Source organism: Macaca thibetana, chromosome 12 (genome assembly GCF_024542745.1).
Source record: "Macaca thibetana thibetana isolate TM-01 chromosome 12, ASM2454274v1, whole genome shotgun sequence".
In the NCBI taxonomy this organism is placed as follows: Eukaryota; Metazoa; Chordata; class Mammalia; order Primates; family Cercopithecidae; genus Macaca; species Macaca thibetana.
In genome coordinates, this window is record NC_065589.1 from 8,114,741 (window position 1) to 8,128,854 (window position 14,114).

The window sequence follows — 14,114 nt, forward strand, 5'->3', positions numbered from 1 at the left end:
TCTTGTCCCCAGTTATGCTTTTGGTTCACATCTGTGCTGTTATCCTGTGGTCTGTTTCTACCCAGAGCTACTATCCAGAGTCCTTCTGAATAAGCAAAGCTCCTTTGTTTTCTTTTGTGAGTTTATGACACCTCTCCTCCTCATCACCATCAGGGGACCACAGTGCCTCAGGATGGATATGGGGACAGAATCACAGACACCAAAGAGCTGGCAAGATATTTTGCTTACCCAAATATCTGCTAATTATATTTCTTGCTTAGAAGTCATCTTCATGGAAGCTTTCCTTGGTAATATTTGCCTCAGCATCCCTCCTACCTTCTATTCCCCAAGCCCCACTCCCACCCCATCCATGCTCAGGGATCATCCCTCCCTTGGAGCAGATTACCCTACTCTATTTCTCCTGCCTGTGATGTGGCTGCATCGTCAGTTGTCTGTCAACACTGAGCATTAGGACTGTGTTTTATGATTCCCTCACCTGACACAGCAGGTATATTCACAAGCTATCTTAAATGAATGATATGGAATCATTTACCCAGAGAATGTATTTCTCATTGAAATGATGATTGATGCATTTCCTTTTTATACTTGAACTCTCTCCTATGTTACACATATGGACTATTACATAGTAGCTCCAGAGCATGTGTCTATCATGTGAACAGTCATGATTTTACAGCCTCACACAGCAGAAGGATGTGTCATGGCCTAGGACACTGGGCTGTCTATCATTTACCCGTCTGAAAGTCCTTGGGCTTTTTGTTTGGATATGGGGGCAGGATGAACAGTTTAGCCACAATCCCTGGATGAGTATTTTATGCTCAGTAATTCATGCACCCAGTAAGGGAGCTCCCTCACTTCAAGTATCTTGAGGAGTAGAAAATAAAGACCAGGAGCATTTAAAGCAGCAGGATTAACTATGGAAATAATCATCTTTGGCAACCTATATTGATACTTCCGTTCTCCTTCCTTCAGTGTTGACTTCTCAGAGATTATATGTATACCCCCTAGGTCCATCTCAAGCACTCTAAACACAAGACTTTTTATAATAGCTTTTTTTTTTTTTTTTTTTTTTTTTTTAATACAGAAGGTGTTTACCAGGAAAATTACTTCAACAAAAATGAAGAAGAGGAAAAATATCTTAAAAATCAGAAGAAATGGTGACATCATCAACTTGATTATAAGATCACATGAAGCATACATGCCTTGGAGAATCCTCTGACATTTTTACAACACTTTCAAATTTTCAATTCTACATATTGGTTATTATAACAGAAGTTTCTAGAAAGGAAAAAGTGACAAATAACTTTATATTTGGGACCTGGGTGAATCAAACATGGTGACTAAGCTCTTTGGCTTGGGTCTTTACAATACCCTGAAAAAAATAAAAGGAATGAGTTTACTGAAATTATTGTGGAGAACTCAAAGATCAATTTGATGTGTGCACACAAGATCGATACCAGTCATGCTGACATGTTTGACTACCCCGACGTACTCAATTGTTTCCAGAATTACAATGTGTTATTCCACACTTTTCAGTCCCTCGCACAATTTCATTAGGAATTTGATAATTAAAAATGGTCTGGAAGAATGATTTCTTCAGGAAAATGTTCCTTCAACAAGAGGCACTGAGGCTTGAAGGAGAGAAGAGAGTCTGTTGCTATTGTACACATTTAGTAAAATAGAAGGTGGTTCTATTGGGGGCTGATAAGGACTGATACATAAATAACACGTCCTTCTGAAGTGAAAGGTGTCCTTTTGTACACAGGAAACTGCCTAGATAGCCATGAGCCATGAAACAAAAGTAAAAGACTCAACTCTTCCTCATTACTTGCTCCTCATGCAACATCGCTGCACTTAGTTCTACCCACACCCATACAGAATGTACGAAAAGCCCATATGCAAAGCCAGTGCTCCATGACCTATGGAAACTCTGCTGGGAAACTAATTTTCCAACCTTTTCATGTGATAAAGTATTAATGATATGTATATTAAATGTCATTAGGAAAGATAATTTGTATGCACAAACAGCAGAATGGAAGAATTTTAATTCTTAAGTAACAGCACAAAATATCTGCAGTGTCCTGGACCTGTTGTAGTTCATTGTTTTATATCTCAGGGTCTGCCCTGGAAAAAATCATTTGAAAACCTGCTGAGAACTTGGGATGTTGGCAGTATTAACACCTTCCGGGAAGGTTAAAGTTTTCAGAAGAGCTAAATTTCTGCACTTCCACCTCCACGGGAAAGCACTTCTAAATGTTAATGTTTCATTTCACCTTGTCAGCCTGACCTTGAGGAAGGAGGATAGCAGCTCTAGAGAAAAAGGATGATCTCCATCAATTTGCCCCTCCCTGGAAGCTCAGCTGCACATCTCAGTCATGCTTGAAGGCTACCTTTATGGATCTCATGCTGCTGAACGTGAAATCACTTATTTATGGATATTTGACATTCGCTGGTGTGTTGATTCACTCTCTGGACACTTGTACTTTAATTCTTTCTAGAATGCAGTACAAAGTTTAGAGCTTCTTAAATCTGCATATGGCTGCAGGTCTTTTTGTACATGCATTCATTAACTACATTTTTTTCTTTTTTGTTATTATGAAAATAATACTTTCATGCATAGAGAACACAAATTCAAACAGTACAAAAAGATTTACAATAAAAGATGAGGCTGCTTTCTATTCCTCTTCAGTTCCATCATCCAGATAATCAATACCAGTAGTTATTTGTGTATTTTTTTTGGGAAATTATCATGGATATCATATATCTATCACACATACACACACTTTTTTTTTTTTTCATAGAGATGGAAACATTTGTGTACCATGCTTTTTTTACTTAACAATATCTGGTAGATTGAAGCAAGCAGCTTAAGCTGAGGATCTAAACCAGCTGTGCCTTCTCTACTGAACATAAGGCAGCCAATCCCGCAGAGCTTACCTGCCCGTGACAGGTAGAGAAGGGGACACTAAGCCTGCCCTTAGAAGCACATCCCTTCATTGAGCACTCATCAAATTGGTACCAATGAAGTATTAAGCTTGGGCCAATCAGATTGTAAGTAAGCTTGGGCCAACCCTCCTCCCTGGTACCCAAGCAGAGTGGATAAAGGCCCTTGCTAGTGAACTTGGTGAAGTTGGCTCTTTTCCACATGCAAAAATGGAAGTAAATACTGCATTTATTAAGGACATAAAGGCAACTGTCATGAAGAAGAAACAATACATGTGGTTTAAAAGTGCTCACAATTTTAATTTCAAGAACCATTTCCAAAGAAATGAATCATCTGGACATTGGTTGACTGGATGCAGAGGATGAGCAGAGGGAGCGGAAAGACGATGAGTTTGTCTATTATCTAGTGCTGGTTGACGTGTTTGCTGGATAATCTCTTTCTATCTATTTATTGATCTATCGTCTATCTATATCATCAATCATTTATCCATCAATCATCTATCATCTATCCATCATCTATCTGTTTATCATCTATCTATCATCTACCTATCTACCGAGTAAGAGAGAAAAAGAGCGTGCTCTGAGTCCAGTAGTCCATGTTCCTCCCTTCTGACTTTTGACAGTGACAGAGATTGAGAAATCAGGAGCGCTAGATGGAATTAGATACTGAGAGAAAGAAAACACCACAGACCCAACACTGAGGACCACCACAGCCTGTGGCTGATGACTAATGAGAAGACTCACACAAAAGTAGTATTAGTGATCAGGGAGACAGGGAGAGCACAGCTTTCTAAGACGCATGTTTGGAGGTCCCGGTGGGTGGTGTGACTCTAACCCATGAGCATCTCCATCCTAGACAGCCATCCACACAGATCAGCCCTTTGGATTTTTCCACTGGTCATCAATGACCTTAAGAAAGCAGCTTCAGGAGACTGGGAGAGGCAGAAGCAAGAGAGTAAAAGGGATTTTCTGTGATTGATGGAGCAAAGCATCAGGTTACATAAGCACCGTGTGACTCATAAGGAAGAAATGATCATCTCAAGTGGCTATTATTCCAACAGAAGCAGCAATGAGCCAAGGAACTCTGTTCAGATGCTGTGCTGCATCCACACAGAGGATGGTTCTACAAAAGCCAACTGTTGTATTAAAGGGAAGAGTCATCCTGAGTGACCACATATTAGAGAGGGGGGCACTGGCAACACACCGCATCCTCCCTGCTGCACTGTAGAAAGTCAATAGGGCTTGATAGGGGCACAAAAGCATGACTGTTTTCATCTCTCTGGGGTCCAGCCAAGGAAGCTTAATTAAATGAAAATAATAGCATTTCAGTTCACCTGTGGAGGCAGGAGAAGAGGAATGAAAGTAATCCAAGTTTCCATCAAATACTTTTTGGTTCATAGTGCAGCTCTCTAATCACCTGATATTTATTGTTAACTTTTTTTTTTTTCCTTCACCGTAGCTGTTAGAGTAGAAATTTAATTACTGTGATTGAATTATTAAAGGATTCAGAAATACCTTTGCATACTAAGCCTTTTCTTCCCCCTGAACTGAAACTGCTGGCACTAATCTAAGAACTTTTCTGTCGCTTTGGTATGCCTGAGTGCTGACTTCCAAAGCTTTGAGTCGTAACATCCTTGACAAAGGTTCCTTTAATATATGCCATGTAAATACTAGGGAGAGATGTAAAATAGTGTTATATAAGAATTATATTTGAAAATATTACTGATAGGAAAGATAATGGCTTCTATTTATTATTATTATTTTTTGAGAAGGAGTTTCACTTTTGTTGCCCAGGCTGGAGTGCAGTGGCACGATCTTGGCTCACTGCAACCTCTGCCTTCCGGGTTCAAGCCTCAGTCTCATGAATAGCTAGGATTACAGATGCCTGTCACCACACTTGGCTAATTTTTATATTTTTAGTAGAGATGGGGTTTCACCATGTTGGTCAGGCTGGTCTCGAACTCCTGACCTCAGGTGACCCTCCCACCTTAGTCTCCCAAAGTGCTGAGATTACAGACGTGAGCCACCATGCCCAGCCCAGATAATGGCTTCTAAAATTTTATATCTATCTCAAGAATGTAATAGAGATTGACAATTATTAAGGAAGACTTGAAGGTGGGGAGCCTTTTAGCTTTTTATTTTAAAAAATTCTTTTTTCTTGAAGAAAACAGCAACAACAACAATAACCACACAAAACACTAGCAGTGGTGATCATTGGGAAAATAAAAACCTGAATTGTTTCAGCCCTGTTGCTTAGCAAAATAAAAAATAAGGCACCCTGATTTTTTTTTTTCTTAGAATTATAAACTTGAATAGCCAATAGAGTAGTGGATCTTTTTTATTTTCAGACTTTGGACCACTGGAATAAAGCAGGAGCTTGCAAGCATCACAGATTCTCATTTATCTCCCCCCCAAATCTACAGTCCACAAAACTTCCCTTGGCACCAGTGTCTTAGTGGCTTCCACTGTTAAGTAGCCTGAGCCGGCGTTTCTCCTGGAGTTGAAGGGGTGGCTCTGCAGTGATGGTGAGTGGTTGGCCCAGCACGCCCTGAGGCTTCTGAAAGTATTGATTTGGTTCTTCCTTAAGGAACCTCTCCTGACAAATAAAAGGCTTCAATCCTTGACCACCCGGCTTCGGGAGCTTCAGGCCTTGTCACCTTGTCTGCCAACTGGCCTCCTTCATTCTTGACTCCCAGCCCCATTCTTCATTTACAGCTGCTCATGCCTGCCTATGAATTAGATGCAAAAATCAGTTTTCTTCCCTCCTCTGGTCTCAGCTGGGTTTCCTGGATGTTGTTTTCTGCTCTCTTCCATCAATTGTGATTCTTTGAACAGTTCTCCTGGTAAAGCAACTTCCTGCTCTGCCAGGTTCCTGGCTTCTCTCTCCCGGCAGATAACCGGCAGGTCTCACAGACAAGACCCACACTGGCATCAATGGCTCCAAGCTCTGAGCCCCAAGCAAAGCACCCATGGGCCCCTGGCACTTCCTCAGTTTAACCAGTAGGGCTCTATTCCTGCATCTCCATAGAGAGAAGAATATTAGGGGGTCACTTATCCATCATTCATTCCATAACTATGGACTGAACATTTGCTAAGCACTAGGCCAATGTGCCTCTGTAGAGGCCTTCATCTATTATCCGAGAAGCTCAGCAGAGGGCACTCCTGTATTATAACAGTTAAGCACCGGGGCAGTGAACCTGAACCCAGAGTTCCACAGCAGGTCTGCAGTGAGAACATGCAAATAACCCCACACTTACGTGTGTGTGTGTGTGTGTGTGTGTGAACACATGTGCCCATGTTCTGGTTTTTATTTACTCATCATGTTCAAGAATAAATGGGATGTTCCCTTTTGCATTTTAGGTTATTAGCCTTACTCAAGCAAAGATAATAATGCCATGATGTATTGCTCTAGTCACCGGATTCACTCAAAAGTCATTTTAATTGGTGGCACATTTTATTTCAAAGCCCTTAAAGGGAAAAAGAAGAGAATATTTTAGGATGCAATTTCAAAATTACTGCCAAGTTATTGCCTTCTGTTTGCTTGAAATAATTGAGTTCTTCTCTGGATGCAGTCATCTTGATGAAGAATAGAAAGGAGAGGACCTGAAATATCACTGCTGCTGGAAGAGGAATTCATCTCAGGCAGGACACAAGTACATGCTACTCTTTGAAAAAATGACTCTTTCTGATTAATTAAAATGATGTAAGTGCCACAGTGCAGCCAATATTTTCCACTCAGTGGAATTTAGCCATGATGTATGTCCATGAAGAAACAGCCTCAAAGTAGGCCTTGCATGTCTGATGTGAGTGGTAAACATTACTTTCCTTTTCATAATTCCGGTGTTTTTCAATAAAAATCTGTATTTGAAGGAAAGTTACCAGTCAACTCAACCAAATTACATTTTTATGTGTTAGAAGTTAAATTATCAACTGTAAAATTAACTTATCACCTGGTGAATGAAATTAGCAGGTAGAGTGGTTACTATTCAATTATGGTGAGTTGCTGTTTAATGGCTCTGTTCTGCAAGGCTCTATTAATGTCTATTAATCTGACTTTTTTTTCTATTGGACAGCAGACAGCCCTTTATTGCTAAACCCCATCATGGTGGTGCAAAATGTGGAGGCTGCAGTCAAAAATACTGAGGCTTTTGGTAATAATTAGCATAGCACCAAAAAAATATCAGATACTTTACTAAAACATCTTCTTCCTACCACCTTAAAATCAAAGCAAGTCTTGACTAGGGGAAAAGGAAGTAACACAAAGGTAATTTGTGGAAGCCGGAGGGAGAGGCTTCCAGTCTGATCTGTCTCTTTCCAAATGTTCAGGTCCCAGCCTACTAAACCAAAGGTTTATCTTGGGCTAGGGCTCAGCCTCGGCCCTGTCCATGGCAGAGAAGAAAGAGAAAGAAGAAATAGTCTCACAAGAAGGTGGCTATCTATGGGGCAGGCATTAAAGAGAGCCAAGAAAATCACTCCAAAAACACCAAATCCTGTCTCCCCAGGTTTCCCAATAACTGAAACGTCATCATTATGAATTATGCCAACATCTGTTGTTTTTGTTGCCTCACTAGAGTTGCTCTTTTGGTGACAGATCCTGGATTCTTCTTGGAGAACCACCCTTCCCGATTTCAACCCCTGGGCCACATCCACTGATGTGTTCCCTCCTCCTGGACTGCAGTCCTTGATCCAGAGTGGTGCTCCAGGCTTTGGTTAGAGTTATTGGGAAAGAGTTGAACCTTTTCCTTTCCAGGATCTAAACCAAAGATATGAGTCCAAGGCTGCCAGAAGGAAAAAGAATCAACACAGGGGAACACGGAGGAGAGCCGGAGAGACACCTGCCCTAAAGACTCCTTTTGAGCTCCTGGGTCTAGCCATGCCTGAAGAGGACCTTTATCCTTAACTTTTCAGTGAAGTCAGTGAATACATTTCCATTTTTATTTACAATGAAGTAAGTGGCACAGTGCAGCCAATATTTTCTGTTGAATTCTATCCTTCGGGTGGCTCACTTTAATCCTCATTGAAGGAAACAGCATGTGGATAGAGTGGGGTGTGTGGAAGAGGGCAGGCAGATGCCCAGTTCTGTGCATACAGACCCTTGGTCCTGGAGCAGGTGGTGGGCCTCTAGGTTCTGCCTTAGCCGTCACAGCCGCCTAGGCCTTGTTACCTCACTGGGCAGCATTGGGCAGAATGATAGGCAGGGCCCTTTCCAGCCTGACACTCCGTTCCTACCCCTGGACCCACTCAGGAGAGTGGATGATCGCCCCGACTGCTGCCTTGGGAATTCCAAGGGTAGGGGTGGTGGTGGCTTGTCATTCCTTTTACAGGTGGGGTCTTCTCACATGCTTTGGTACCAACGACATTAAATGTTTTTCTGTGATTTGTGAACGGAAGGTCATAAAGTATTTGTCTAAAATTCTAGCTTTTATTCATAAATGATTAGCATTTTCATTTTCTTCTCCCTTGACCCCGTTTCCATCGTTTCTGTCTCACAAGCTAGAGCTGGGAAGATGCGGTCGCCCATGCTGTGGCCGGCTGTCTCCTGCGCAGCAGCTCTCCCCAGATCTGTGTGTTTGCCATAATATACTTCTCCGCACCCAGGGAGGATATGCATTTGTTACGTGTTTGCAAACCAGAATAAAACCACTGAATCGGGGTGACAGGAGGTGGAACCCGTGAAATATCAGTGTTTGTAACCCACGATGCCACCAGCTCCAAGCTGTAGACACATTTTCTTTCAGCCCTCGGGGCTGCTGTTGCCATTTCTGCGGAGTAGTTCACCTGCGGGCAGGTGGTTCTCAGTTCCCAAAGTCGGGTGGCAAGGGGTGCTCTCCCGAAATGCTGACGCTTCCCCTGGGATGTCAGCAGAGTCGATGGGGACGGACGAAATGAGGCAGCCCAGGCGAGTGTCTGGGAGGGTGAGCTGTCCGAGTTACTTGGGGCAGGGAGGTCTTCTAATCCCCCATCGCGGCCTAGGTCCGACCCCTGCCCCAACCGCTGCCACCGGGCAAGAAAGGCTAGGCCTCCAGGGTGCCCTGGGCACAGGCCTGGGCTCCGGAGGGCGGCGTTGGCCGGGTGCAGCCCGCTGGAACCCAGGCAGGAGGCGAGCCTGGGCGTCACTAGGGGCAGGGGCCGGGGTCGGCCACTGCCGCGGCGCGAGGGTGGGTGGGGACGCGCCTCTGGATCCAGAGCGCAGGCTGGCGGCTCACTGAGGCCAGCCCCGTCCCGTCCCATCTTGGGGTTGGAGGCCCCGACCTCGCCGCCCTCACTCCTCAGCGCGGCGCTCTCCCAGTCACCCTGGCCCGCCCCGCCCCGCCTCGCGCCCAGGGCTGGGACCCGGGAACCCACTCCCTCAGACAGGCTGGTCGCCCACCGCTGCGGCCCGGCCGGGAAGGGCTCGGGTCCGGGCGGGGGTTCCGGGAGCCGAGAGCTATTTTTGCAAACGCGTCAGCCGCTGGGGAGGAAGAGCCGGCTCCGGGCCCATTGTGTCTGCGCCGCGCCGCGCGGCGCGGGAGGGGCCGGGGGGTGGCGGCTGGGACGCAGCGAAGCGCGCGAAAACGGCCGGCGGGGCGGGGAGGACCGCGCCTGACCCCCGGCGGCGTGCGGGGCGGGGCCCGGGGCGGGACGTGGGCGGGTCCTGGGCGGGGCGCGAGGGGGCGGGCCCGGGCGCCCTCCGGCCGCTGCAGGCTGGCGGCTGCTGCGGCGGCGCGGGGACTGCGGGGACTGTGAGGCGGCCGCGCGGACAGCGACTCCCGGGGAAGCCCGCGCCCCGGGAGCGGGAACTAGAGCAGGAGCGGCGCCGTCCCAGGCCAGAGGCGAGCGCCGGGCGCTGGGAGAGCGGAGAGCCTGGGCGCTGCCGGAGCGCGGGGGCGCGGCCCGAGGAAGCGACAGAGCGAGCCCAGGCCTGGGGAGGGCGCCGGGCGCGAGCCTCCTGCGTCGAACATCCGAGGCGGCTTCGTGGGAGACAAAGCCGCGCTTAGAGAAGCGATGCCCGCAGATCGCGAGCCCGGCCAGCGAGGGCGCGGGGCCCGCGGCGTCTGAGCGCACCGAGCCGTGCGCCCGGGGGGACGCCGAGCCCGGGGCCGGTGCGGGCGGCGGCGGGCGGGGCCCAGGTGCGCCCGGCTGCGTTGGGCCCGTGACTGCTCGGGGGGCGGCGCCCTCCCGCCGCAGCCGCAGTGGCCGGCGCCGCAGCCAGGAGCCATGGGCAACATCTCCTCCAACATCTCGGCCTTTCAGTCCCTGCATATCGTCATGTTGGGCTTGGACTCGGCCGGCAAGACCACTGTGCTCTACCGGCTCAAGTTCAACGAGTTCGTGAACACTGTGCCCACCATCGGCTTCAACACCGAGAAGATCAAGCTGAGCAACGGCACGGCCAAGGGCATCAGCTGCCACTTCTGGGACGTGGGCGGCCAGGAGAAGCTGCGGCCGCTGTGGAAGTCCTACAGCCGTTGCACGGACGGCATCATCTACGTGGTGGACTCGGTGGACGTGGACCGGCTGGAGGAGGCCAAGACGGAGCTGCACAAGGTGACCAAGTTCGCCGAGAACCAGGGCACGCCGCTCTTGGTCATCGCCAACAAGCAGGACCTGCCCAAGTCGCTGCCGGTGGCCGAGATCGAGAAGCAGCTGGCGCTGCACGAGCTCATCCCGGCCACCACCTACCACGTCCAGCCGGCGTGCGCCATCATCGGCGAGGGCCTCACCGAGGGCATGGACAAGCTCTATGAGATGATCCTGAAACGCAGGAAGTCCCTCAAGCAGAAGAAGAAGCGGTAATGCGCCCGGAGCGACCGGGGAGCGAGCGAGTGCGTCAAGAATGAATGGATGGATGGGTGGATGGATGGATGGATGGATGAGCGAGAACCCGCGCCCGCGAACAAAGACAGCGAACCAAAGCGATGCTTCGAATTTTTAAAACGGAATCTCTGCATCCAAATGCAGGACTGGTGACTTAAGGAGCTGCGAAGGCTGGTTTACCGGCCTGCTCTCGACCTGCCCCCCACCCCCAGCTCAGGGGACCTTTTGTCTGAACGCCAGAGCTACTGAAGGGGTCGGGGGACCGTGGTGGGGAGTGGAAGTGCCGGTCCTGCTGTCCGCCCTCCCAGCCCCAGTTGCGAGGCTCAATTGTTGGAGAGACAAAAGCGATTTCTTCCTACTCCTGCTGGGCCAGAAGTTCAGGCTGCCCCGCCCCCACTGGGGGATCGCACCTGTGAGTTACCTGAGGTATGCATTTCCCAGAACGCTGGGCGTACCCACCTGGGGGGCATGTTGGCTCTGGGGGGACCATCTCTCCTTGCATTCAGGGGCCGTGAAGCTGAGTAATTTTCGGTCGCAGGGCAGGCCCCTGTTGAAATTTCATTTGTCCTGCTCTGGGCCCAAAGGAGGTGATGGTTTGGGTCATCAGAGGACTGCCTGGGATGGTGCAGCGGGCACGGAGCGCTGTGCTGGCCTGGCTGGGGATGGCCGCGGAGATGCCCTTTTCCTGGTGCTTTGTGGTGGCTGCAGAAGACCAGTGTTGTTGAGAACTGCTTTTCAGCCTGGAATCAGACATCTTCCAGATGGTTTGGACCCTATCCATGTGTAGGTCATTATCACACAAAGAGACCAATAAAAATTAAAAAAAAAAAAAAAAAAAAAAAAAAGACGAACTATTGGAGGTGGTGGCCAATGATGCATTTACTGTTTGCAGGATAGTTAAAGGTGTTTAAAGGGTAAGGCTTTTGGTGTAAATGCTGGATGGGGGGTGTGTGTGTGGATATAGGGACCTCCCTCTGTACTGTGTAATCGGCATTAATACCTAGACTCATATGTATGGAATTTTAAATTCTCTTAGCCTACTGATTGGTTTGGGTGAGCACACCAGCTGCAGATGTGTGCTGAATTGCAAGATGGTATTTTTTTTTAACCAAGGGATGTCTTGTAATACTAACCGCGTGATGATGGGTTTTCAGACATGTTTAAAAAAAAAACGTTTACAAATGAATACTTACCTTAGAAATATTCACCTTAGGAAAAAAGACTTTGCTCTGCCCTTTTATATTCCTTTACGCTGCAAGTGGCGACATGTTCAGATTTCTAATTTGGTTCATTGTGGCCTATCTGGTTTAAGTATTTCATTCAAAATGTCTCGTTAGAGTATTTGATGTCATGCACCAAAAAAATAAAACCCCACCTTGCAAAAGCTGACCTCGTTGCATGGAATTAAAAGAGAAGGAAAAACACAAGGATGAAGCCCTTCTGAATTCATTCTTGTGGGAACTGGCCTTCGGAGCCAGCCAGCACTTTGGGCAAATGCAAACAACAATGAGTGCTTGAGATAAAAGAAAGTGTGACGTCATGGTCACTGGTACTCAGGCACTTCACAGTTTACTTGAAAGAGGCTTTGGAAAATAGATAAAGTGAAAGAAGAATAAATACATATTTTTAATAATGTAATTTTAAAAATCCTTTAGAATCAGGACTCAGTCTTGGTTTGCAGAAGCTGTCATTTACCCTGAAACACAGTATCAAAAGGGAAACTTAAAACATACTGTTTGATTTTTTTAGTCCCTCTTACAATCCATGTTTTCAGATAGAATTATGACTTTCCCCCCACTGTTACACATTTCTTTACAAAGGAGACCTGTAGAAATGGGACATGATCATGCTTGAGCATGTGAGTTCGTCAAATTATGAGGCCATGCCTATTGTCCATTACACACCGAATGTTAATTTAAGAACCAGAGGCAGAAGTTCTGGCTTCCTGTTTGAAACCCAATTCCTATATGAAATTTTTTAAACGCAGAAACCTAGCAGCCCAGTTGCTTTTTCTCTTTCGTCGGTGTATTTGGTACCCCTCCAATGCTGGTCTTTTTGTAGAAACTCAGTAGAGAAAGTCTAGCTAAGCAGTGTTGAAAAGCCTGCAAGATTTCAGTTTACATATCGACAGCATATTCACTGATTTCTAAATGGGCTGGTCCCATCATCTGAAGATTCTGTATAGAATTATTAAAAAAAAAAATCCATCTTTCTTTATTTTCTTCACATGCGACAATTTCTTAAGCACTTTGACATTTTGGTAGTTCCACACTATTGAGAGAATAATATATTTATTTTGTGACATTGCAGATGCCAAATACTGTAACCTTCTCGTGATAACAATACTTAGGTTCAACATCACTGTTCAAACCCTGTCATGCTTTAAAACTGATGCGAGATGATTTTGTTTTTTGCATAATCAATACTTAAGGGTGCAATCAACTGTTAGTAATTGTGCAGTAAAGTAAAGCCCTGTGGTGTATCAACTACTAGTTAAGAGTCTCAGTTGATTTCTGTAATGTTTGACCTAATATTAACCCATTTTGTCTCTGACCTAACAGAGGAAGCACAGATCATATCACCTTGGAGTGGTCACCGGGGGGACAGGGAGCCCCGACCAATGTATCAATGGGTGATTTATGATGCCTTCTGCCCTTTGGCGAGTGAATGGGTTTCCCATAGGGGAAGTTGGCCTCCCTTCGTGAGCTTTGGAAGTGTTTTCTAATAGACACAGGGAGGCCAGTTTTGTTTCAGAGCAATTATCTTCCCAAATTCTCTGTTCTGGTGTTGGGACTGTGTGCCCTGGTTTCTGTTTTCCTTTCTACTGCTGTAATTCTCTGTCTCATCATCCTCCTTTTTGTTTCCATAGCCTTTTATAATGCATATATGATGCTGTGAACAGAAATAAATTATTTATACAATCAAACGACTGGGGAGATTTTCTGTGGGGTTTTTTTTTTTTTTTTTTTTTTTTTTTTTTTTTTGACGTCGCTGGTATTCATTCTCTAGACCTCTGCTGAGTGAGGGGATGGATCACAAGATGGTGTCTGGAGTTCTAATCGGTTCTAGGGCTGTATCAGTCATCTCTGGATTTTTGGTATCAGGGTCTAGGTCTGCCGTGAATGGTGGATCTGGACGCTAAAATGCAGGAGTCTCTATGCATTTGAGACTCGTTCACTTGAGCCTGCCCTTCGGCTGGGTGCCTTCCACTGAGTCATCCCAAATCCTTTAGGAAAATGGCCTCAATATCTAGCCCTTCCTCAGCACTCTCATTTACTAAAAAGGTCATTAATTGGTAATTACTTCAAAAATGTAATTTTGTAAAATTGGAAATAGCTATGTGCTAATATAAGAACGCTGGAAGTTACAAAGCTACT

At 46.4% G+C, this 14,114-nt stretch overlaps 1 protein-coding gene across 1 annotated transcript; it reads left to right on the forward strand.

The window, feature by feature from the left end:
- The first annotated feature begins 9,582 nt into the window (after positions 1 to 9,582).
- Positions 9,583 to 13,663, forward strand: ARL4C (ADP ribosylation factor like GTPase 4C). Its single transcript, XM_050750497.1, has one exon. The coding sequence runs from the start codon at positions 10,138 to 10,140 to the stop codon at positions 10,714 to 10,716; it is 579 nt and encodes a 192-aa protein (XP_050606454.1). The 5' UTR covers positions 9,583 to 10,137; the 3' UTR covers positions 10,717 to 13,663.
- Positions 13,664 to 14,114: the final 451 nt, after the last annotated feature.